General features: G+C 37.5%; 1 protein-coding gene across 2 annotated transcripts in view; it reads right to left on the bottom strand.

The window, feature by feature from the left end:
- The window catches only part of SYT1 (synaptotagmin 1), a gene marked incomplete at both ends in the record, with an annotated part of 529961 nt that overhangs the window by 191207 nt on the left and 312160 nt on the right, over nucleotides 1-26594 (bottom strand). The window contains one exon of one of the 2 annotated variants that reach the window (XM_079715966.1): nucleotides 8995-9177. In XM_079715966.1, the coding sequence (XP_079572092.1) occupies nucleotides 8995-9160 (166 nt within the window). Of the gene's footprint in view, nucleotides 1-8994; nucleotides 9178-26594 lie in introns of those variants that run through there. The other variant, XM_079715965.1, reaches the window with a different exon arrangement.

Genomic DNA, 26594 nt, shown 5'->3' with positions numbered 1-26594 from the left:
TACAGAGAGATTAAATGATTTGCCCAAGGTCATGTAGTAGTAATGGCAGAATTGGGACTTTGAACCAAGGCAGAACAACTCCAGAGCTCACCCTCTGGCCTTCTATTGTAGCAAACAATGCACCCCTACTGCGGGTTAATAACTAATACTGGGCCAGAGCCTCTGAGTGACTAATTTAGAATTATGGTCAAAGTCTTAAAACTTAAGGCTACTGAAGTATACAGAAGAATTTAGGGGGTAATATGTATATAACAGCAGTGTTTTTAATCTACTGCAGTAGTTTACTGATTTTAAAGAATCTGATCCAAATCCTCATGAAAAAAAATTATTGCAGTAAAATTTTACTTGCAAGGCATTGAACCATGTAACTCTATCAATTAAAGTTTATTACCATGAGATCCTGGCTCTTTTCTAAGTTTTTGTGGACAGGTACACACTCCTTTCCATAAATGGCATAAGTGTTAGTCAAATATATTTCTATTATTTGCAGCTTACTGTTGCCTTTAAAAATAACTTGTATGGGGCTTCCCTGGTGGCGCAGTGGTTGAGAGTCCGCCTGCCGATGCAGGGGACACGGGTTCGTGCCCCTGTCTGGGAAGATCCCACATGCCGTGGAGTGGCTGGGCCCGTGAGCCATGGCCGCTGAGCCTGCGCTTCTGGAGCCTGTGCTCTGCAATGGGAGAGGCCACAACAGTGAGAGGCCTGCGTACCACAAAAAAAAAAAACAACAAAAAAAAACTTGTATGTATGTAAAAAGCTTGAAAGAGAAAAAGGCAGAGAGTTGAAGTGATTTTGAGATTCCTCCAGGACAGTGGTTTCAATGGAAGTGTTGCTTGGTGAGGAAACTTTTAAATGGGCCAATATCTTCTTAATCTTTGTTTCAAAGTTATCTAAGTTCACTTAAAAGGCAGAGTGAGGAGCATGTGGACTGAGAAGATAACAAGTTCAAATCTCTTCATTATAGTATTCTCAGAAACGAAAATCAAAACAAAGAAAAATAAAGCCGAGGGCTAAAAAGATAATGGCACATCGCATAATTTCCCTCTGGTTTCCAGCTTCTAAATTCTTTATCAAATTTAATAGAAACTGGCACAAACCTGACAGGTCAGCAGTGCAATAAAAGATCTACACAGTCATTAGAATAGGAGAAAACAACAGTCTCTCAGATTCTTTCCTTTTGCTGTTTTCTTTATAGATTTGCATTTATAGTCAGACTTCCCTGTATTTTGACATGCAACTGCTATGTGGTGAGAAACAGATGTTTAAAATGATCTTTAAATGTATTTATCTATTGGTACAGTGTTTCAGCAAGGTGATTCCTGAGCTATTTTTAATATAGGTCCAAAATATTGTTCACTCCCCTTGTTTTTCTTAGGTGTGTTTACTTAATATCTTTGAAATGCTAATGGAATGTAGCTAAATAAGGTCTAGAAACTTTGCTGAGATCTTAACTTCACTTGGTGGCTTAACGTGCTTACTGTTTTCTGTATTACCTGTGCTTTGGAGGCTTATAAAATCTCACAACACTAATTAATTTTAAAGGCATGAATGTCTTGGGGGAATTTTCTGCATAATAGGCTTCCAAGAGGGAAACAAAATTCAAGGACACATTTAAACAACCCTCCTGAAATACAGCATCAGTAGCCTATAATTTTGTTAGGTTTATACATTGAATATAGGATGTTGATAGAGTCAGATTACACACTTGCTCTTTAAAATCAGTAGTATAATGAATATTTTATAACAATCCTTTTACTCAGAGTAAATAATAGATAATACACCATACCCACATAAATTTTACACATGAATAAAATGTGCTAACTATAATATAGGAGAAATAATAAAGTAATTTGTAATGAAATAATTCACAGCTCACTGTAAAAATCTTCAGACAAAACTTTACTAGAAGACACGATGAAGTAATCAAATGCTTGCAACTGCTAAAAGGGATGTTTGGAATTAGTGAAGTAAGACAGAAGATTTGCAAAAAGTCAGGAGCAAGTGAAAGTTCAGAGGTTAGGAAAACATTAGAATAAAAGCTAGAATATTCAGTTTATATCAGAGCCATGCAAAAAACACTTTCACATTGTATGTCAAGTCATTCTAGGTTCAGATAATTATAAACGGGTTCCTTCTATATGCACATCCCAGGGAGATTGTGAAATTTGTGCAGAATGTGGAACAACTTTTCATTGTGTGAAAATGTCTCACATGTTGGAAGATGTGTAGGTTCCCGGGCCCAGGGCCTCTAAATGCCAGTAGCTGCCCCTAATGCCCATTTGTCAGCACAATAAAAACGGCCCAATGAATATTCATAATATCCTGTAAGGGGCAGTGCCAACTCAAAATTTTAAGAACCAAACTGACTTTCTGCCCTAGGATTAAGTTTTTCATGGTAACTCTTAATACACACACATTGAATTCACATTGTATTTACATATACACATATGCATTTCCTACATTTTGAATCAGAGTTAAACTTGAAAAATGATATAAATAAACTAAACCATTTATTGAGTGTAAGCATGAATCACTACATTGTGCTGTGAACTGCAACCCTTATCTCTAAGTGTCCTTGTTCCAAATAGATTCCTTCAGCATTGCACTGATGAAGTCACTTAATATTGCAAAGCACTTGCTCTGAAAATAACACTCATCAGCATTGTAACTTTTTTCTCATAGATATCTCAATTTAGTAGAGGTTAACAATGAATAATTTCACTTAACATTTTAGCCAGTGCTTTTCTGAAGTGTGAGAAGTATTGAGTCAACAGATGAGAGCTGAAGCTGAGTCAGTGGATGATATTTGAGGAGTTCATCTATACAGTGCAACAGAATCTAACTCTTAGTACTTAGGTAGCAATGGATTATTTATTCACATGACAATCTGTTAGAGTGAGTCCAATAAAAGAAAGGCAGAAACATAAAGTGAATAAACACTTGCCTTTCAAGCCAAGGAGAAACTCTGAATTAGTACTAAACTTGTATTCCAAGTATTCAGTTAGTAAAACAAGAGATGAACATCAAATACCAACCAGTATCTCTGAACAGGCACATAGAGCCCTAAGAGTTTCAAGTCAGTGGAGATAAGCACCAGTGGAGGTGATTTGCAGTCTTTGCGATATTTTGTGAAGGCAAAAACACTGCAAAAATTTTCCTGACACAGCCCTGCACCTACAACCTGCACCATGTGTGCCTTACTAGGCTTCAGCTTTCTTATCTGTAAAATGGGGATAATAATTATTCACATCTAGTAGAGATTTTACAGGGCAGAATGGAGGTTGATTTCACAGAATGCACAGCCCATGCTTCCATGCTAAGTGCTCAATGAACATTGGCAATTGTTACAATAATTATTGTTCTTCACACGCTATGTATTACTGTATGTTCCTAAGGGTTCTCTTCCTACGTTTCTTTCTTTTTTTTTTTTTTTTTTTGCGGTATGTGGGCCTCTCACTGTTGTGGCCTCTCCCGTTGCGGAGCACAGGCTCCGGACACACAGGCCCAGCGGCCATGGCTCACGGGCCCAGCTGCTCCGCGGCATGTGGGATCTTCCCAGACCGGGGCACGAACCCGTTTCCCCTGCATCGGCAGGCGGACTCTCAACCACTGCGCCACCAGGGAAGCCCCTACGTTTCTTGAAATTATCTTCTTGAATTAACATTGTGTTCTTGACACTAACATATGGCAGTAGCATTATATTCATTCTGCAGCCCCATGAGGGAAAACAAAGTTACTGGACTGCATTTTTCCTCATGGATGAATATTTGCTTATGCCATATTTAACCAATCATATCACTACTGGTTGTTGAGTTTCACTGGTTATTGCTGTGAGGGATAGCATTGATATATCTACCACTTGTTGAGGCCACTGCCTTCAAACTGTGTTCCATACAGCCAGGTGTCTTTGTAGCTGCTAATAAACCTTGGAAGGGTGAGTGAGGAAGATGCCTTTACTCACCAAGCAGCTCCGACTTGCTGTACATAGGTTTCCGTATAATATTTTATTTGAACAAAGGGATCCTTGGCTAAAATGTTTGAAAACTATTGTTTTCTAGATCATAGTTTCTCCAAGCATGGCACAAGAACCACAGTATTTGGTGTAATGCTAATATTTGTAATATGGTAATACCTATAGTATAGTTTCTAGCATGGTGGCAGATACTTTCAAAGTATGGGGGATACGAATGTGTGTAAGAAATTGTCCCTGCCTCTGAAGAGTTGACATTTCAGTGAGAAAGACAGATATAACCAAACAAAACAAGGTAACCAAGACAAAGATTTTAATGAAGAGCTTTGAAGGCTGACTCAAACAATTCTGCTTTGGGAAATGAGGCAACTTCTCATCTAAATGGTAACATCTGAACTGGTTGAGTGATTAAAAAAAAAAAAAGAACGTGTCAGGGTTAATTGGGTAAGGGAATCCAGGAAGAGAGAAAAGCAAAGTGCTGGCTGGTTTTGAGAGGTTTTTTAGGAGGAGATTTCACAGGACTTAAATGAATGCAGGTATGGAATTGGAGATGCAATAGATGAGGGAGACAAGGATCATGGTGAGATTTCTTATCTGAATAGCCAGGGGAATGAGGTGGCCCAGGGAAAGCATGGAGAATAAGACTGAAACAGGATTAAACATGGACCTCTGGAAACCAGACATCTACCACTTCAGGGAAGGAAAGATAATGAAAAGGGAGGACCAGTCAATGAAAGAGAATAAGGAGGGAAGGAAGCACGAGGAGGAAATGAGAGTAGACTCCTGGAAGTCAAGATTTTTCAGATGATGACCGCTGGTCATAATGACAACACAAATATCTGACCAAAGGAAGGTTGACAATCACCCTCATAATTGTGCAAAAGGAAGTACCTGGTGACCCTTTTAATAGCACTTGACAATGCAGATCAGAGCAGAAGCAGCTGAGTTGTTAATGGAAGTTGAAGAAATAGATGTCAGGATCTAGGTTATGGTTTCCAATCAGTTTGATGTAGATATGAAGGAGGAAGTGAGAATGGTGGGTGATGGAGGAGGTAAAGGAAGAAGAAAATCTTAGAGCATGAAAGAAGGAAACTGACATTTCTGAATCACCTACGTTGCATAGAATTTCACTAGGCACTTGCAAATATGTGGACTTTTTAGAGCATACCTGTAGGCTAAAAGGAATGAGGGAGTAAGAAAATGAAATTACAAAGGAAAAAAAGAAAATTAGAGGTGATGGGAAGAGGAAACACCAAGAAGGAATCTGTCTTTCCTAGAACAGGCATCCTTGGAATGTATTTAAAGAAGGCAATGCTTGCTTATTTGGCTGCAAAGTTTCTGGAATTTTCTCAATTTGGGTGTCTGACCTGAATAGAGGGCTTTTCTGAAAGAGAAATACACTTGTTTAAAATGACAACTAGACTCTAATAATAGCTAACACTTACAGGATGCTTACTCTGTGCCAGACACTCTAAGCACTTCCTATGCATTGATGCCTTTACCCAACTACCCGATGATGGAGATATTATTATTATTATTTATTTATTTATTTTTTGTGGTACGCGGGCCTGTCACTGTTGTGGCCTCTTCCGTTGCGGAGCACAGGCTCCAGACGCGCAGGCTCAGTGGCCATGGCTCACGGGCCCAGCCGCTCCGCGGCATGTGGGATCTTCCCGGACCGGGGCACGAACCCGCGTCCCCTGCATCAGCAGGCAGACTCTCAACCACTGCGCCACCAGGGAAGCCCTGGAGATATTATTTTTAACCCCCATTTTATACCAGCAGAAACTGAAGCACAGAAAGGTGAAATAATTCCCAAGGTCACAGAGCTAGGATGTGGCAGAGCTAAGATTTGAACCCATGCAGTCTGTAACCAAAGCTTGTGTTTTTAATCCCTGTGTTAAACTGTCTATCCAGTAGTATTTCTGCACAAATTACATAACTACCCTTAGCCCACTTGCTCTTATTCTAGACTCAGAGTCAAGTTCTGGCTATTTGGTTTTCTGTTGTGCTTCAGGAAAGTTGCACTTTACTTCAAGAAGCTCATGAATATCAAAACCTTAATCACAGCTCTTTGGATGACCCAAGTTCATGCTTTACAAACCAACCATGGCCCTAGTCATATTAAAATCAAAGTTGCAAAATAAAGAAACATTCTGAAAAACCTTGTCTGCTTCATTTAGATAACAGTGTGCAGAATGAATTGAAAGATAAAAATGCTCTGCATTTACCATTTCCTTTTCCTTTTTTTATTTGAAGCCCCATGGTGTTGTGATGATACCATCAGGCAATTTGGTTTGAATATGCTCCGTGCTGGACTCTGCAGATTACTCAACTAATGACATGCATACTCCTTGCCATTGTGACACCTCTCTTTTCACAAGTGGGAATTTCAAGTGACAGACTAAAGCTGTTTGCTATCAATTTTGCAAAAAACACATCTGCCAGAGAGCCAAGCTTTAGTTCAGAGACGGAAATCAATTAATATTCTAATTTGTTACCTGTCATTAGCATCATCGTATTATGCCAAGTCAAAAGTGATAACCTTTATATAACATATGCTCCTAAAGGAATTTGATTTAGGGATCTGTTTCATTTCTGTTGAGTGTTGCTCCTCATGTATAAATCCCATTAGAAATTTCAATTACACGGGCAGTAAAAATTGTGATGGATTAAAATGAAAGTGTAAGATATGCAGTTACAATATTTATCATAAACCTGAATGGCTGCATTTATGATTTAGTTTTCCTAAACTTATTTACCAAACCGTTTAAAAATTTTAGGTATTTCAGTTGTTTCTTCCCATTAAATCAAGGAGAGAGCCAGCAACATAATATTTCTAGAGGTGTTACCTAGATCCTCTGACCTTCTATTATTTTAGGTTGCTGGTCAAAAGCAAATCTCCATGGAGGAAGGCTGATTTCCTGGTCTAATACCCAGTGTCCAAGAAAGAAACACAGGAATGGGATAGTGGCTTGGGAAGAGGAATGAAATAAGATTAGCCAAGGGAAAGAAAAAAAAAGCAGGGAGAGTTGCATAGATATTTTTTCCCAGCTGATTCTTTTCCTGCTGATGCACAGGGAGGAAAGTATAAAGTAAGAGCTGGCACTAAGTGGAGAAGGCTAAAAGATGGAGTTATGACTATAAATATGGAAACAACTTGCTTTTTCAATGTGAATGACACCGTCAAGCATTGAAATGATGCTTCCTTTGGTTGGGGAAGTCCTAATTAAGAAGATGCTGTTGGGTGAAGGCCTAAAGGAGATGAGAGAATGGGTGTGTGGATACACGGGGAACATTACATCTCACTGTTACCAACGTTGCCATTGCTTCTCATATTGTTTACTCTTCCAGAGAAGGAAATGGTGTTGAAGACAAGGCAGAATATGCGTTTGATTCGGTGGTGGTCTTTTCTTTCTCTGCCTCCCTCTAACACATTTCTTTTAGAGCAAGCATTTCGATAAAATATTCAAGTGAGAGTTTGCCCCCATGACAGAGGCATTTGGTTTTTGCCCCGTAGTTATGACTTCAAAGTCATATCAAAAGATACCCAAATCAGTCCATCAGCTCAGCAGCAGAGCAAGGGAGAGAACCCGAGAGCCTGTGTTTCCCATCCTAGGGATCGCCCTATTGGACCATCTCCATGTTCCCTAGGTTATGGAGCTTCATGCTGGGAATGGACATTACTGACCCCTGAGCTAAGAGTGTCTCTCAGATGCACTTGGATTTGTTAAAGGTGGGCAAACAGAAGAACAAGTTGTTAATTCCTGGGAGGACAAGAAATTGATTCCCTGTGGTTTTCAGGTAGTTTCCAATGTCCTTATAGAATACCTCTCATAACTTTGGTGAATCTCTCATCTAGATGATTGCAACAGCCTGCTCTATCTTCTGTCCTTGCCTCTCTAAGCACATTTTCAACACAACAGCAAGAGTGATTTTTAAGGAAAACCTATGTCAGATCATGGGATACCTCTGCTCAGAATGTTGCGAAGGCATTTTATTTCACTCAGCGTAAAACCCAGCTTCCTTAGAACAATTCACTAGGCTCCATATAACAGGGCCTCAGGTTTGTATTCTGCCATTCTCTACCTTGTGTTATTCTACCGAAGGCACACTGAGCTGCTTGCCATTCCAGGCAGATTCTTGCCTAAGGGCCTTTGTATAACACAGTTTTAGAACTTGCTCCTCTACTTCCTCCAGGTTTCCTCACAAAGGAAATCAGCTCAGAGAATCCTAAAACATCATAACCTTTTACCCTCCACCCCCTTCCCTTCCCCACTTACTCTCCTGCTGTTTCCTTATATTATTTACCATTTCATGATGTACCGTATACATTTGCCTCCTTACTGATTATTTCTTTTCCCCCACTAGAATATAAGCTTTGTGAGGGCCAAAACTTACTTTCCCAGAACCTAGAGAAGTGTCTAGTGCATAGTAAATGTTCATCTCTGAAGAAAAAAGACCAACCTGTAGTTTATGATTTAAATTAAATGGCGCTGGTTGGACTTAGTGCTATACCCACACAAATAAACTTAGGTCCAGGTTATTGTTTCTTTCCCAATGACAACAAAGAAAATGTTAAAAAGTGTGCAAAAGCTTTTGAAATATTAACAGATGAGTGAAAGAAAACCAAACTTGTAATAATGGGAAAGTACATTTTAGCTATTGCTTAGGAATAATCTTTACAATGGAATGATTTCATAAATACAAATCTAAAATACACAACACATAAACGTTAACATTTCTGGAGAAAGAGACATTGAAGAAGATTTAAAAAAGAGCCCACCTACATTAAACACAAGATAGTTTTTTTTATAAATTGGATTTTCATTTATTAAGTATATTTAAATCCTTAAGAAGAATATTCCATTTCCAAGAATATTCCATTTTATTTTTGGAATGCTACCATTCCAATAATAAAAAATCAAATGTACACTTAGGTTAAGAGGAATTCTTTTCCTCCCGGTGGGTATGTTGATTTTCAGCCATTTATTTTTACTCAAGTAACAATATACAATACTCACATGGAATTTTATGCAACTCATTCATAAACTTTTCCTTCAGCTTAGAAAAGCCATCCTCCTTTCCTTCCCCAGGACTGGCTGGCTCTGTGGCATTATGTGGCAGAACAGTCGCAGCAGTGGTGATTGGCGGGGCTGCCAGGGCCTCATGATGACTCTCACTCACCATTTTAGATTCAGGTGAAACTGGGAGGGGAGGGAAGCAAAAAAAAAGAACAATTCAAAATGGTTTAACTGACCCCACATCAGAGCTATTCTAGAGATTAAAAAACATCAGAGGGCACACCTGCTCACTGGGTAAATAGCCTGTCATTAGCATATTACTTTATGTTGGTTCATGAAATATTTATGGAACCACAGAGAAGGTTCTTCCCCAGAAGGTAAGACCAGACATAGTTATTGAAAGCATTTTCTCCTAACAATAAAATGAAACTGTCAAATCTATTAGTTACTTATACAGGCAATTATTTGCTATATAGATTTAACTTTTTAACCCATATCCTACTGAAATGTCCATGAAACAATTGTTGACAACATACATGCTCTATACTCTAAATGTTTTGCGTTTTCGAAAAGGAAAGAAGAGACCAAATATTTATATTGGAAGTGTTGATAAATTATAAATGATAGCACATTCCAAATGTCAGTAAATTTTAAAATGGTTGTAAAGAATACTATTGTAACATTGATACTCTAAGATTCCTGAATGTTATACAGAAATTAGTTCTTGAATCTCATTTATTGATAGTATGCTTTCTGCCCAGTTATTTTTTTTTGACATTTACTGTAGATAATACTATGATCAATAATTCACTTGTCTTGCTGGGTGAATTTTTCAAGCCACTGTAAATGTGGCATGATTGACTATATAGACCAAGGTGCTGATGATAAAACATGACTTTAATTATTTCAGTTTATTTAGTTTGATATTATTGAATTATATAATTAATAATATAAATTATTAAATTCATTCAATTATTTAAAATGTTATCTTCAAAATATTTTAAAAAATGAATCCTTAAGGTAGTCAGTGAAAAAATCTTAGCCTTGAATACAGAAAACAGTTCTAGTTTTCTTCACTAGCTACATGAAGTTTGACAAGGCATTAAACTTCTTAATTTATACATCTCTTGAAATATGAAGAATCGAAACCTGCCCTGCCTAGATTTTTCTTAGTACATGTGAAGTGCTGTATAAATGTAAGGAAGGTCTTCTAAAGGGGTACAAATGAAGTCATATTCTCCAATCTAAACATATTCTGGACTTAAATACTTTTACTGTGTGATGTAAGTTTTCAGATTGTGCTGGTGAGAGTGGACATGATTTGGGGCAGAAATAGATAAATACAAATAGGCCTGGGCCTAACTTCACAGTCTCAGCAGGAAAGTTGATGGACCCATAAAGCCCTTCTGAGTTGCAAAGAAATGGAAATAACGAGCAAGCAGATAAAGGATTTTTATAGAATTCAAACCTTCTGTGCATTAATTACACCTACTTACATATTTAGTGAAAGTAGAATAATCTCGAATGTATGGGATTTATTAAAATCTTAATCAAAATCTAGAGATTTTGAGTCTCCTGAAAGGAGATCAAGGATGAGGCTGAGATACATAGATAATCAAATTTTATAATAGATTAGTTCTCTTTTCAAAGCTTTGAATTTTTCACTAGTAGCTACTAATACAATCCTAAGGGGTAGAATTAGACAGATAGGGGTTCAGGGCTTCTCTGTTCTTGAGTTTCTTCATTTGTAAAAGGAGAGTAATCATACCAAGTATGTAAGGTTTTAATCCATGCAAAGAATTTAGCACAATGTCTGGCATGCAAGTTTGTTCCTTCTTTTGATTAACTGATCAATCAATTGATTGATCTATCCCTCCCTAATAGCATTTGGCAGCTCCGACTTTTCCAGATTGTGAAAAAATTTTATTTTTTCTAACTCAGGGTCACTTTCCAGAAGCTTTCCCTGATTTTCTGATTCTGTTTAGCTTTGGCTCTTGTCTCCCTGCAAAAATTTGGAGTACTATTTGCACAACCTAGGTGAAGCTATTGATATTGATGATGCCTTCACTCGTATTTCATGTGACTTAGCAAGACTACAATTACACACACACAAACACATACATATGCATAAAATATTTGTGTGTATTAAAAAATGAATTTGTTCCTCTGCTATGAGAATCACCAGATGTGATTATCATTACTTATCTCCACAGGATAGTTGAGGATATTTGAGGAATTATGGTTTGCTGTGGGATTTAAAGGAAACGATTGTGCTAAATAGAATAGCTAAATACAACAGTGTCATCATTAAATTAAAGGTATATTGTCTGTTTCAGCTCAATTTCTGTCACGTTCTGGAAGTGGGATATCATTGCTGGGATGAGCCTGACGTTTGGCTGCTCCCTCTAACTGGCTACACAGTTGTTTATAGCTTTTGTGCACGGAGATGTTTGGGTTCTTTCTCTTGGGTTGTTAAATATTTTCATATTTCCCCAGTTTATTTTGGAATATATATAAAACATTTGTATATATAAGTTGAATGATCTAAAAGGCTTTGGGAAAAATAAGGCTTTTATTAAATAGAGTCAACATTTAGAAAAGGCACTTGAAGCTTACACAGTATTTTTGTTGTTGTTGTGAAGGAAGCAAAGAATGTTTCTATAATTTCCAGAAAGAATCCTCTTCAGACATAAGGTACAGCTTGCAAGGTGTTTTATCAAAAAAGGTAAAATCTATAAACCTGGAACTCACTAGCCAATGATATTATCCCTACCATTTCTGATTGTTTTAAAAATCAAGAAAAGATTGTGTAAGAAATATATAGACAGTGCTTCTTTTACTTAATGTATACCACTGTGAAATTAAAAGTCTTTCACAAATTATAAAGATATAATGGGCAACTAAGGATCTACTATACTGACAAAGAAAGACCAATTGCTGAATTTATTTTCATTCCTTTATATTTTGAGAGATAGTGTTTGTAAATAACAAAACTAAGAACAGTTACATGGCTCTCGAAAATGCATATTTATGGAAATAAGATGCTTATCAAGAAGCATCATTTTGCAGGTGGAAAAACTAGCTTATTATTCAGTTCTGACTAATGTGATGACTTTATACTCTCTTATGTACTTTAGTGCAGGTGGCATTGTTTGTTTATTTAGTAAAAAATTTATGTTCTACTCAAGTCCTGATAAAAAACAGCCAACAGTTATTGAGGACCTGCTAAGTGGCTGAGATATATGAAATCATACAGTTCTCAAACCATTCCCATGAGATAAGTATAATTAGCACCTATTTTACAGGTGAGGAGACTAAGGCATACAGAAGTTATGCAATTGGTTCAAAGATAGACAGTAGTAATTAGTGGAGTTGAGATTTGAACCTAGGTGTCCTAGCTACTAGTATGAGGGACTTGTACGCTATGAGACTAAAATCTAATAAAATAGTGGTTTTTTGAAGAAGTTTTGGACTGTGACCCTTAGTAAGAAGTACATTGTGTATTGTGCTCCAGTATACACACTCTCCCCCTATATGTTAAATATGGAACACATTTCACATAAAGAAACTTGCCCTTACTATGTGTGAAATATTCTGATACATTCCATTCTATTCTGTTCTGTTTTAGTAAAAAATTCTAGTTATATTTATTAGTTTCACAAACAACTATTGGTTTGTGACCTACAGTTTGGAAAATCACTATGCTAAGGGACCTGTTAAGATACAATAACATTAACTGAGGCTAAGAAAAACTAAAGATGCCATTTATTAAGAACCTACTATGTGCCAAAATGCTGGCATTGATATTTAAGTATAATATCCTCAATTCTCATTACAACCCTGAAAAGTAACTTATCATATTTTACAAGGAAAAAAAATGGTTGTGGAGAGGTTAAGTGATTTGTTCTATACAGATTTAGCCTGATCCATAGTTCCTTCCACTAGTCTATTCCAGTAATAACATTTAAGTATTATGAAACAACTAAATCAGTACTGGAAAGGTATTTGTGATTTTCTTTTGAATTGGTTTACCAGTAAATAGAAAACACAAGTCATCTTACTAATAGGAAAGAAACTGCTTAATTTTGAGGTATAGTCATTGAGTTTGTTAAAGTGGAATTTAACATCTTGAATATGCCAAGAGAAATATTATTGAATAGAAAAATAAATTCCTGCCTAGAAGAAGGTTGGGTACAAAGGACACAAGCAAGCAATTCTAAAAGAAAGAAATGCAAATCCCTCCTACCCCCAAAAAATGTGTTTAATTTAACAAATAGTCAAAAAACTGAAAGTTAATATATATTAATTGTAAATGAGGATAGGTATAGATGCGAAGGTGAGGATACAAAGAACTTGGCAATGGGTAAAGACCATAGTTTTGAAAAATACTTTACAGAGGCCAAAGTAAGAGAACATGTTAAAAGCTGTAGAAGCATTCATTCTTTTTCTAGGAATTCACAGTAAAGAATTCATTTAATACAAGGATGTTTGTAGTAACTTATTTATAGTATTAGAAGACCAGAAACTACTTAACAGAGAGACTTAAATTATGGTAATCCATAAAATAATGTTATTAGAATCATCTTAAAGATAAATATTTACAAACCTGGAAATACGTTAGAGTATTAGATGAAAATGCAAATTATGAGACATTATATAAAGTATGTCCTATTTCTCTAGATAAGATCTTTTGTATAAAAGAGGTTGGAAAGATACACTTAAAAATGTCAACCTTGTGAAAGGATACTCACTGTTTTTTTCCTCATATGTTTACATTGTCAGTATATTAGAAACCTGAATTATTTTAAATTACACAGAAGAAAAAGCCTTTAAAACTGTTTTGCTCTTGAGAAAACTATACCTTCCAGAAAGAGATTTCTTAATGCCAGATTAAAAAAAGAAACCAAACTTTACGATGTAATGTAAAAAGCTAAACTGCAAGAAAGAAGGATTCTGCTGCATATCTAGCAAATCCAATATGCAAAATGGCCACTGGTTAAAATAGAATGTAGAAGAAATTTTAAGGTATCATAAAAGTTAATACATTTGTGGTATAAAATGAGGAAAATCAGGATTTTTTGTTGCCATGACAACTTCCCCCTGTCCCTTACATTTATTCTACTTAGGAGGACTTTAATTATGTCTCTCTCCAGGTCCATAAATTGATATGGATTTCTTGGATTTTACAGTGAGATAGTCTATCATACTGCATACACATAATGATTTTTGTTGAAAGCACTATTTCCATCTCTATTTGAGTATTGTACTTTATCATAATAGCATGCAAAATTAAAAAGCAAACAGGAGAAGAGGGTCAAAGAAATATTGAAGAATATATTATTACTAAGAAAAAGTCTTTGAATGCAGAAATGCCCCAAACTGAAAGTAATTCTTGCAGAAATTATTACAGAGTCCAGGAGATATCACAGAATGTGTTATAAAGTATTTTTGAGATAAAGGGTAGAATGTAGTCATTTTATTCCATCAGGATTTCCCTTGACCTTCTGTAAGTGTAGGTGAAAACCCTAAGAAGATGCATCCTTCCCTCCCTTTCAGGGATGAGGCCCTCAGTCTCAGGGCCCTCTGACAGCTCACAGCTGAGGAGTCTCTCCTAAAGACTCACCCTTGGTTAAAGGGAACTGCTTTGTCCAAGGTTAAACCCACTTCCCCAGGGACAGCCCACATGCAGTGACTAGGATGCTGGTGTAAAGGCACGGCCCCCTGCCTTAATTTGGTTCACCTCTGAAGACCCCTGTAGGATCAGCTGAAGGCTGTGGTAACTGCATCTTGCCTAAACCTTGCTTCCTCCATTCCCTTACATGAAAAGCATTCCCCAGTAAGCTACCTCTGACTTAGAGCAGCTTCCCTGGGAATCCCACCTATGATACCCACTCTGAAAGATTTTTGGGGAAAAAAAATACCACAGCACTGTCAAAAGTTTCATTTAAATTCTTTCCAAACCCAAGGATCCTTAGGCAGTTAGTGAACTCTAGCAGCATGATCAAAATCCTCCATGCGTTTGCAAATGTTGGAATGTCAGGCTTGAGGTGTAGCGTCTCTTTGGTTTAGATAGTTTCTCTTGCTGGAAGTAGGAGGACAGCCAGAGATTGTATGGTCCCTGTCATGGCAGGAGAAAGCTGACTTCTGGTGTTAGTCCCAGTAAAATGGAGAGAGATGAAAGGTTGTTGATCAGACCTTGGAGCAAATGGAAGCATACCATGCAGCCTACCTTTATGAAACCATAAAACATACCGGCTCCTGAGCCCTTTATCTGCAATCTATTGATTCAAAATAGATCTAGGTACCTCCAGATTTTACCCCTTTATCTCATCACAAAAGTCTCCTAAAGAGGTGCAGGGAGAATTCTGCTTAAGAGTATGGTTCTCAGCCAATATCTCTCATAGATGCCTTTGCAAATCAAATACAAATGGGCCTGCTTAGCTTTACTTTGAAAAAAGAATCAACATGCCTCCCAGTCCTACAAATATCACAGTACAAACCCTGAAGAGGTGTAGAGGTTCTTATGCTGAAGGTGTCTTTGGAAAAATGTGAGGAGGGAGGAATACTGAACACTCACCAGCTGCATCTCCTAAGAATCCCTTAGGAGACACTGAATGACTGGGGTATGGTTGATATACAAAAACTGTACATATTTAATGTGTACAACTTGATGAGCTTGGAAATAAGTAAACGCCCATGGAAACCATCACCATGATCTCCCATTCCTGGCCCCATAGAAGGTGCTGTTATGTGTTCTCTGTTCCTTCTTCCAAGCCTGTCTCTCTGCAGCCTCCTCCTACAGCTATGTTGGTTTTCCTTCTCCTATCTTTCTCCCCCACCCCCCCGTCTCTCCTCTCCAATCGACATCCTCCTGCTCTCCTTAGTTTTGTCTTGTCTTTCTTTCTTAGTTTCTTTTCTTCCTCCGAAGGGGAGAACCATACTTATTTACTGCTATGTCTTACTTATCATGTACTGGGTACTTGATGCATGTTATGTGTGTCTCCTTGTGTGGAGTCAGTGAAAAGGAGAGTAAGATGCCAATTCACACCATTGAGACAGCCCCTGAGTTTCTCCTGGCTGCCTTTTCCCGCCATTATGGAAACTCAAACAGACCCCAGGATGGCATCTCTTGACACCAACAGTGGTAAATTACAACTCACAGTTACCTTCCTGACATAGTTAGACAACTGGAAACACTACTCTGATTGCCAGGGAGCAGATGGCAAAGCATGTGTAAGAAGTAAACTGTAGGACCAGGAATTAGGAAATCTGGGTCCAAAAGGAGTAAGCAGAGAGGGGTCCATATGTTAGGGGCTCCAAAGAGCAGAATAGCAACATTTGTATTAAAAAACCAGAGGTCAAACTTTTAAATGGTCAGCTACTCCTACTAGACATTGAAATTGACTACCAACTTCTGGTTTTCATATTTTCAATGTGAATTATTTCCGATCTTTATCTTATACAATTTGGTTTTCCAGTGTTTACCCCCTTCCATTCCTGTCTCCCCAAGACAAGCAAAAGCAGTTCCTCAAGATTTCTCTTCCTTAAAGGTGGAAGGACACTGGCAATAATAAAAGAATTCAGTTATTTTCCTGTCTTACTCTAATTTTCATTGTTTAAAAAATAATAATGTACTTTGGCAAAATTGTCATTATTACTAGGGTTTATTTCCAAGCTGGTCCAATTGTTCAAAATCTTTGTATCTATTAAAATTTTTTTTTCAACTTTTTTTCTGAGGAGAGATCTGACTGTGGATCCTGTAGATGGTGGTGAGAGATGTACTTAAGATGTGAATGCCCATCCATAGCCTCTTTCCACTGAAACTGTCCTGCTTACAGACTCTAATGATGGAAAAGAGTCCATGTAAATTGCACGATCACCCCCCAAGAGCCATGGGCACAGCAGATTTAAGGAGGTATGAGTACCTGATTCAAGGGCACCTCACTTAGATGCTGGCCTGAGGCCAATGACACTGTTTAACATGAAAAGGTGAGTGAGGCCAATAAGATTCTCTCCTTCAGGAATTTAAGCTATGAAATACCCTAAAGAAACTGAAGCATAGAGAAGAGAAGAAACATGCTCATTGTCACAGAGTTAATAAGTAGGGGGACCAGGGCTCCAAATGCAGCTGATCCCAGGGCTCAAATCTGTGACCACCACGCAGCCGCATCCCTCTGGTTCTCCTGCTTCCTTTGGCTTGGTTTTCAGTTCTGAGTTTCAGTACGTAGTATCTTGCCAATACTAATATTGATAGTAATCTGAGTATCTGTACCTTGTAATCAAGAAAGCACGATTAGAAGTAAAACCCATTGTGTGGGTTCACTAGGCTTAGTTGTTCCTGGAATATCTGAATTTATAGCCAGAGGTGGTGAATTCTGTTACTAAGTCTGCTCTGTATTCATAACTGGGTATGTGTGTGAAGTGAAAGAACTGATGATGTAGAGTGATGTGGGACCTCTATTGTGTAGGTTTAGAAAAATGCCATGGTGACTTATTGATAGTGGAGAGATTAAAACATTCAACTGTGAATACATTTTTTTTTCCACATTACATTTTCCCCCATGTTTTTACACCTCTGAAATGAGGATTTATTTGCCTTATACTATATGGCATCTCACTATCACTGTCAGACAGGACTGTGCACACTCAACTGTCTTCTTATTCCTATTGATATCCCAGTAACAAATCATTTAAAGGCCATTTGAGGAAGGGATCTGAATCCTGGCTGTGTTGGAAGCTTTCTACTGTAAGCGTATACACTCAAAACTAGCAGAATGGGAGTCAAACAGCTTGGAAGATTTTAGAAGCACTAATGGAACAATATTTAAAGAGATGCTTTATCGAACACTATTGATGGCACAAAGGAACATCATGTGTAAGGAAAGATGGGTGTCATCAACATGAATTGAGGACAGATTTAGAAATCTTTGCAAGTTATTAACCCATCTCTTTTATTTTCCTCGTTTGTATGCACAAAAATGACACAAAATAAAATCTGTCTAAATAAGTCAATGACCTTTCAATAAGTACAAAATAAAAATTCAAGTGATAGGGAACCATTTTTGGACATAGTGTAATTTGAAGCATTTTTTTCTTAGTGGTATATAAAATCATGCTGCATCCTGTAATTAATGGTTTCTTAGAGTACATGAAATAGAGATTTCCTAAAGAATGAAGAGAAAGCATGAGCATTGTTTACAAATAATGTATTATAAAGTAATAGACTGTATAAAATTTTAAACAGAGTTTCTCATTCCCAGAAGACCAATCACTGCAATTATATTCAGCAATTATAGTCAACATAAATTTCAGAAGAACTAGCTAAAGTAAAAATGAATCCCTGAGCCAAATGAAAACTATATTCATTGCTAGATTATTTCCCCCCTAAGACCTATAATATAGAGAATAAAAGAATGGAAACAAAACATATCCAAGTCAAGACCCAAGTACTGAAATACTGTGATAATGATACAGAAAAGCAAGAGTTCTTAGACAAATTGAAAATTTCCCACCTATAATAGGGAAAGAAATCTTGGAAATTGGGATATCAGAGATGTTTCTAAAAGCATTTAATAATAAATTCACAAATTTAACATTGTTTTTCTAGTAATCCATTTATTGTACACCCATTTCTCTACTAATACAGTTTCAAAAACTGTAATTTATTTTCAAAGCACCACTCAATATTGGAGAACTTTTATAGCTTTAAAGGGCCTCCCAAGATTTTGGTAAGAATGACAGGGTCATGATCAAGAAAAGATTGCAAAAAGAGCTTTTTCAGATGCATTATAAAGACTTCAAGTGCATTTTGTAGCATTTTAAAAATGATACAGTGTCAAAGTCTCCCTTTTTTATTTTTTGATAAAAATGGTAGATATGAAAACCTAGAGATGGAATGGAAATCTTACATGGATCAGTTTAGCATAGTTTTCATCAACAATGTCATTGTGTATGATATTAATTGAAGTTACCTCTTCTGTACAGTTTTGTTCTTTTGTACAGTAAGATAAAACTAGATGCTTTTGGCAGTTTTGGAAGTGGTACAGGTTAGCTGGATCAAGCAAATTGACTGTCAAAATGTTTTCTATAGCAGCAACAGAATAATCATTTGGAATTCCCATTCTCCACTGCTTTGCTGAAACCCAGCTCTGAACTCTTGCTGTTTCTGAGCTACAGGCACTTGAGAGAAAATGTAAGCTTGCGACTCAAAGCCCTCTTTTATCAAACGCTGTGCAAACTGTCATTGTTTTGTCACACAGGGAAGCAAAACTTTAAAATCAGTCTATACACAGTTCAGATTGTGGTAAATATGATGGAAATTTCTGCAATCTCCAGTTAAAAACAGTAAATTAATAAATAAGAGCTTGAAACGTAGAAGCTCATTTAATGCTCACAAAATAAACCCATGAGTCAGGCAGTACTATCTGTCTATCATAGATAAGGAAACTTACCAAAGGTTGCACAGCTAGTAAGTGTTGAAGAGAGGATTTGAATTGAAACAAGCTGGCTCCAGGGCCCATGGAATTCTGCCTCGTTAATAAATGAATAAATACAGATGCACACAGATGGTTAAAATCCAATGTGATATATGCTCTAGTAGAAATGATTATGAAAGACTGAACTGAGAGAACACACCAGGTAGAAAACCACTGGGATTTAAATATCTGAGTATAGTTTGGCCTGAAGGCTAAGTTTACACGCTAAATATATCAGATATGAAGTATAAAAAGTGATTTGGCTTATTCTTCCTGAATTCAACCTTCTGTTGTGTGCTAATGAACTAATTTGGGGACAGGAGACTTGAATGAACAATATATACAATTTACAAAAAAATAATAAGCAAGATCGAAGGTCAGTTGCTTACCTAACAGCTATTCCTTCCTTCTGATTTCAGATAAGCCATATTTTTAGATATGCATTTTTAGATAAGCAACTACTACGCCTTATCCCCCACTCATGGGTAAATTTTATTAGCTTATATGTCAGTCCTGATAATCCCATACTTCTTCCCAATGGTTGGTTTGAGCAATGCCATGTGATCCAGTTTGGGCCTGTTGTGGTATAAGAGGAAGTCTGCCAGCTGATGTCTAGGAAAGTTTGTCTAACTCTTGAAAATACATACACAGGAAGTGATTTCTCTTCTGCTGGTTGGTGTTATATTTGCGTGTGGCAGCTAGAACTGCCTGTAACTGTGTTGTGATCATGAGAGAACGCAGTGAAGGAGAGGCTGATGTTTTACGGATAAAGGAGCTGAAAGTTGGGAGTAATCATGACCCTGAAGATGCTTTGAGTTGCTGTACTGTTTAACCTTACGAGCACCATGCCTGGGAACTTCTTGCAATGGGAGATAAGTGTTTCTTATGGTTTAATCCATTTTGTGTTGCATTTGATGTTGCCTGCAGTCAAAAGCTAGCATACACAAATACTTTATAATATGATCTCCACAATAACAAAAATAAATTTTTTTCTATCGGTTTATTTTCTACTATGCTATGCCTAGCATAGTAGTAGAAAAGGGTATTGGCTGCTTGCTAATACCCTTTACCTGTGTGTGCATTTGACCCCTAGTTTTTGGGGTTTTTTTTTTTGTGGTACGCGGGCCTCTCACTGTTGTGGCCTCTCCCGTTGTGGAGCACAGGCTCCGGACGCGCAGGCTCAGCGGCCATGGCTCACGGGCCCAGCCGCTCCGCGGCATGTGGGATCTTCCCGGACTGGGGCACGAACCTGTGTCCCCTGAATCGGCAGGCGGACTCTCAACCACTGCGCCACCAGGGAAGCCCATGACCCCTAGTTTTTGATGCTCAAGGAGTCTATGAGACACTCATTACATTTTCTCCTATTCAGAACAGAGCTGTATCTTCCCTACATCCTATGAATTATGGTGAAGATCATTGCCCAGCATCCTAAAGTGCTAGGTTAATACATATTGAATTTATTCAGAATACCAGAAAATTGGCTTCGTGATTGGTTCTATCTAATTTAGAAGATTTAGAAGGTTTAGGTAAGGTTCTAATTTTGTACATTGTATTCAAATTGAATGCTCTGCCTTTTAATGTGTCCATAATTAATCAAAATGTGTGAGTGAGGGGACATTGTACAACTGTGCCTTCATCCACTTGGAGCTCTTTGGAGGTAAATCAGGGGGAGCCAAACACTTGGAAAGGATATTTGAGAGGCAGGTACCCTATTATGTCTATTACCTGGCACACTCTCCAAGCATTTCCTAGTGGATTCCTTTTCTTTGGCTTCTCCTCCTTATCTCACATTTAAGCATCACTGTGAAAAATATGACTTTGATAAAAATCAGTATCTGTAGGCTTTATTTTTTTAAACTTACATTTGGCCAACAATTGGACTTAATGCCATTTCCATTTGAGTGGCTCAGTGATAAGACAGATGAATATATAGCAACTTACATTTTAGGCCTTCAAAGAAAGAGTTCAGCGTAATAGTTGGCATTGAGAAGCACGATCTGTAAATACCCTCATTTGCATAATAAACAGGCATTCTGGCTTTAATGACAGCAATATATGGAGTCAAGTTGCCTTTACATTGTAGATTTAGTAATTACAGACACTATAATTGCATCAAAATAAAGTCATTCTGGGGCTTCCCTGGTGGCACAGTGGTTGGGAGTCCGCCTGCCGATGCAGGGGACACGGGTTCGTGCCCCGGTCCGGGAGGATCCCACATGCCGCGGAGCGGCTGGGCCCGTGAGCCATGGCCGCTGAGCCTGCGCGTCCAGAGCCTGTGCTCCGCAATGGTAGAGGCCACAACAGTGAGAGGCCTACGTACCGCAAAAAAAAAAAAAAAAAAAAAAAAAAGTCATTCTGTAGGGAGTCTCATCTCTTTAGGCTTTTTTCCAAACATATGAATAATTTGATATTATGACATATTGAAAGAAAACTGAAAAGTGATCTAAAGTACTTGTCCTGAATGGCCCATCTTCCTCTTTGAAAGTTGTTGGATGACCTTTAATCTCAGAATGCCATATGACCACAATTTTTTAATATTCTTAAGTAGAAAGCATCTCTACCTTACTGTGAAACAACAGGTACAGGGAAAATTTGCAACTTGCCCCATGGTGTAGCTCAAGATCATTGATGGTTAGAACTACATGTTTTATTTCATCAATCCGGTTATAAACGATGATGCATTTACTGGGAGAAAATGTTTATATTTAGCCAACCTTTTTTTCTTCCATGCCATTAATATGCAACTGCTTTTCCTTATAACAGGTAATAGCAATAGCTGAATCTCAATTAATATCCAACTGACTAAGGAGACATTTCAGAGTGAGGGCACACTCTTACACATTCATCACTGAATATCATATTACACATAAATAACACTTTTACTAAGATAAAAGTATACTGATAGCATGAATAAAATATGAGTGTTGATTTCCATCAACTAAAAGTCACCTTGTATTCTAGAAGGTGAAATATAGAATCAAATAGGAGATATGACTTAATATCATTCCACTTGTTTACTGAAGATTTTGATTTTAGAAATCACTCAGGGGCTTTGGCAATCAAAGACAAAATCAGTGAGAAAGAACAGCAACCAAAAAACCCCAAACCAAAAAGACCGTGTGAAAGTTTTGTGCCTGACAAAGAAAGAAAAGGTAGGAATGCCAGCAAAGCACCACTAAAATTAACTAAATTTAAATTAGTTAAAATTAACTAAAATTAACTAAAATCAATGGAGTAAAATTATGAAATCAAACTGAAATATGAGAAGGATTTCTACAACAGCAACTTCAAATCACAGGATTATCAGGGCTAGAGGCAGAAAGAACAGGCAAAATACAGTTCTATGAGAAACTTTAAAGCTACACAGGTGAAAGTAATAACAACATACCTAAAGGAAAAATAATTCATAATGAAATGTAGGAATTAGGGTGTTAAAAAAAAAAGAGATAAAATCCATCAAGGGAAGAGGAGATTTTCACAAGGTCAGTGGTACTATTAAGGACCTTGTGAGCACACAGGAGCTCCAGGATGGCCAGTTTGAGAGGGATCTCAGTTCTGTCTCTTGCCTTTTTTAGCTATAAAAACAAGAGCGCATTACTTGCATTCTGAGCCAGTGTTTCCTCACCTGTTAAAAAGGATAATAGTATACAACTTATATATTTATTATGAAATTAGATAAAATGTGAAGAAGCACATTGCAGGCACTCAGTGGTGGTTGATAACAATTGTTTTAATGCAGTGTTGATGATGATGATGATGATCATCATCATCATCATCTTGTTCCTGTAGCAAATACTGTTATATCCCTACTACAGAGCTAGATGCAAGGAGCTTCTCCTGCTCTGATTCATGAAGTTAACATAGTAGTATTTGCATGTAGATTTCTCTGCTAGGAAAGAATGTACAGGTAAGAGATGCCTAGATGTCTAGTCCCTAAACAAATATTGGCATTCTAGTTTATACATTAGTCTCTTGTGAATTGGTTAGTGTGAGTCATACTGAAAGATAACTTTCAAAATCATTTTCTAAGTCTATCACTTTGAAGGCCAGATCCTGGAATACGGCCACATTTTTCTGTTTACCTCTCCACCCTCTGCTCCCATAGTAACATCAATTAGACTCAGAAAGAAATGAAAAATTTTTGTTCTGTTTCTCGATGGAGGTTGTTCCCTTTTCTCTATGGAGTAGGATCTAAATATATATTTCAGATTTATCAAACTTTCAATAAAAGGGCAGCTGCTACCAAAGGAATTTTTCAGGATTCTGTGTCAAACTGGTTAAAATTTCTGAAGCTCTGTGGCCCTGGCAAGGTGTTATGGGACACTGAGAGGTAGGCACCCATTTAGAAGCCCCAATTTCCAAGTCGTACATATATGGGAATCACCCTTTCCTAGCACTAGCAATTCCAATACAGCTGTAAGAACATTAGCCCGAAAACCATGAGGCTTCTAGAGGCCCTGCTGCTTCAGAAATTAAAAGTTTTGAGAATCAGAAAGAGCCAGGATCGGATCTGAGGTTGACTTCATGGAATAATGGCTGGTCCATGTGGTAATGCTCTGGTTCCAAAATATATTTCCTTGATTTTTTTACCTTTTCAATATTTGTATAGGTAGCTGTTTCACCAATTGGATATTTGCCTGACACTAAAAAAATTCCCTTCAATAATTGGAAATATGACATAGGTGTGGGGGGCAGGTTCTGTTACTAAGTTAGGTATACTGGGCCAATGCATATCGAGACCAGTTATGTGCTAGATGAGAGCATAGGCTCTGAAGCCAGAATGTCTGTGTTTGAACCTCGTGTTGATTAGTATTAGTGACTGCTATGGATTTCTCCTAAATTGGGCAAGTCTCTTTTCCTGTTAGCCTCTCCTCTGAATGGAGGGGTTGACCAGGAGCTCAGTGCACCTGGTTGGAGTGTACTGATGATCGGGCTTCTCTTACAGATGCCTGGGCAGCAGGTAGGCTAGGAGTGACCTCGTTATCAAGGTGACGAAGGCATTTCTCTGGGAGTGGACCATGTTTTATTTCTATTCCTGTTCTTCTTAATATCCTTTTGAGATTCAGAGTACCTGGCTCTACTTCTGTTTTGGTCCTAAACCCTTCCCAGACTTCTCCCCACATTACTCAGTGTGCGTTCCGAGTGGCCTTATTTACCTCTGTATAAACTAGAGTCGGTTGCCCAGCTGTGAGCCAGCAATTCTCCATTAATAAATAACTCCATTGCAATTACTCTCTAGGCAAAGGTGCTGGATCAATTTGTTAAAATATCTAGGGCCGGCTGGGGAAAATGGTTCCTCTCTCTGGACTGTATTTTCATCAAGTACTTCCGGATTACAGTTTTCTCAGATCTGCTGTCTTGATCGATAACTATGAAATGCTTTCTATCCTTTGGAAGTGTCTCAAATTCTGATTTGTTAACGTACTCTCATGTTGCCCAGAGTTTTATGTACTTCACCCCTTTCTTTTCATATCTTTTCTACCATTTCAATAGCTTTTGGAAGGAAGCATAAATAATCTCTGTGGTTAATAAGCCACCAGGAACAGAAATCCTGTCTATACTTCTGATGAAAACACACCCCCTTTTCTTCAGTATGTAAAAAGACTCCTCTACTTTATGTTGAAAAAGGGAAAAAGTGAGGACTTCAATGCATTTTTATTGCATTTCTAGAATTATGTCATGATTATCTGCTTATGTATGTATTTTTCCTACCAGCCTCTGAGCCCCTTGAGTTTTGGGATAGGGTCTTATTCATATATGTATTTGCAATATTCAGCACAAAGTCTCAATCCCTACCCCAGTATGGTAGAAATTTGATTGTTTTTAGGATATACACTTATAACATTTTTATAAATAGATACTTCATTTTCCTGGTATGAGGGAGTGAAACATATAAACTTAGTAAATTTAGGTGCATTTGCCCACCATTCTTCATTTTTCTCTGGTGTCACAAGTAGGCTCTGGATGCCTTTCTGAGTTTTGCATGTTAGATCAGATTAAGTTCCATTTTGGAGAGAATTGGGATTAGCAGAGGTGACACGGCATTTGAACAGTAAGAACAGGGGCCTGCTTCAAATCCTGAGTGAATGTAAACCCTACACAATATTAGGCACACTTTGTCATTGAATCTTTTTCATCACAAAATGCTGACAGTGAAGAGAGAAGGCAGCTGGTAGACAGAAAAAGGATAGGGAGCATTCAGTGTTGAAAGAGAGAACATGTATCTACAAAATCATGCTGTTATTCATGATAACAAGTGAAGAAGCCAGCCAGCATTTTGCAGAGGGTGTTAGAAGAAAAGTCTCTGTAGAAATCAGCGGATTCAGATGGCACTTTGTAGAACTCCATCATCAGAGACTGAATAGTTTTCTGAATGAGAAAACAGCATTCCAGATGAAGTAAGAAAGGTGTGGCATTGAAGGGGATAAATTAGGAGTTTGGGATTAACATGTACACACTATTATATATAAAAGAGATAACCAACATGGACCTACTGTATAGCGCAGGGAACTATACTCAATATTTTGTAATAACCTATATGGGAAAAGAATCTGAAAAAGAATATATTGAAAAATATATATGTAACTGAATCACTTTGCTGTACAACTGAAACTAATACAGCATTGTAAATCAACTATACTTCAATTAAAAAAAAAAAACTTAGGCAATGACTGGAGTCTGTACTGCCCTTGAGACTTCTCCCTTGGCCATGCTGGTTAAAGATTATAAACACTGCCCTAGTGAAAAAGCCTGGAAATCGATATCAGAATGTCAGTGTCCAAGGTTTGTGGTTCCCAAAACTCATGCAGCCTTCCTCTTTCTTACTGTGGTCTGTCTCCATCATGTCTGGGCATTTGCTCGACTGCATATGTAATTTATAATTTAGGCCTGAGTCTTCTGCTTTTATCAATCAGATTGAAAGAAAAGGACTGATGTCCTTAAATTTAAGTATTTTTCTTTAAGAATAGGAATGAAAGAGAGAAATCTGTAGCAATTTCTTCCCACATGAACTTCACACGTACATCTTTTTTCCCGAAGCTGTTATCTACACAGTCCCTCCCCTGGCGTTCCACTCACAGACATTCATTACTACTGCAAATGACAAAAAAACTCACATAAATTAAT

Source organism: Hyperoodon ampullatus, assembly GCF_949752795.1.
Source record: "Hyperoodon ampullatus genome assembly, chromosome: 11".
NCBI classification, from domain to species: Eukaryota; Metazoa; Chordata; class Mammalia; order Artiodactyla; family Ziphiidae; genus Hyperoodon; species Hyperoodon ampullatus.
This window is presented reverse-complemented; position numbering and strand designations above follow the sequence as displayed.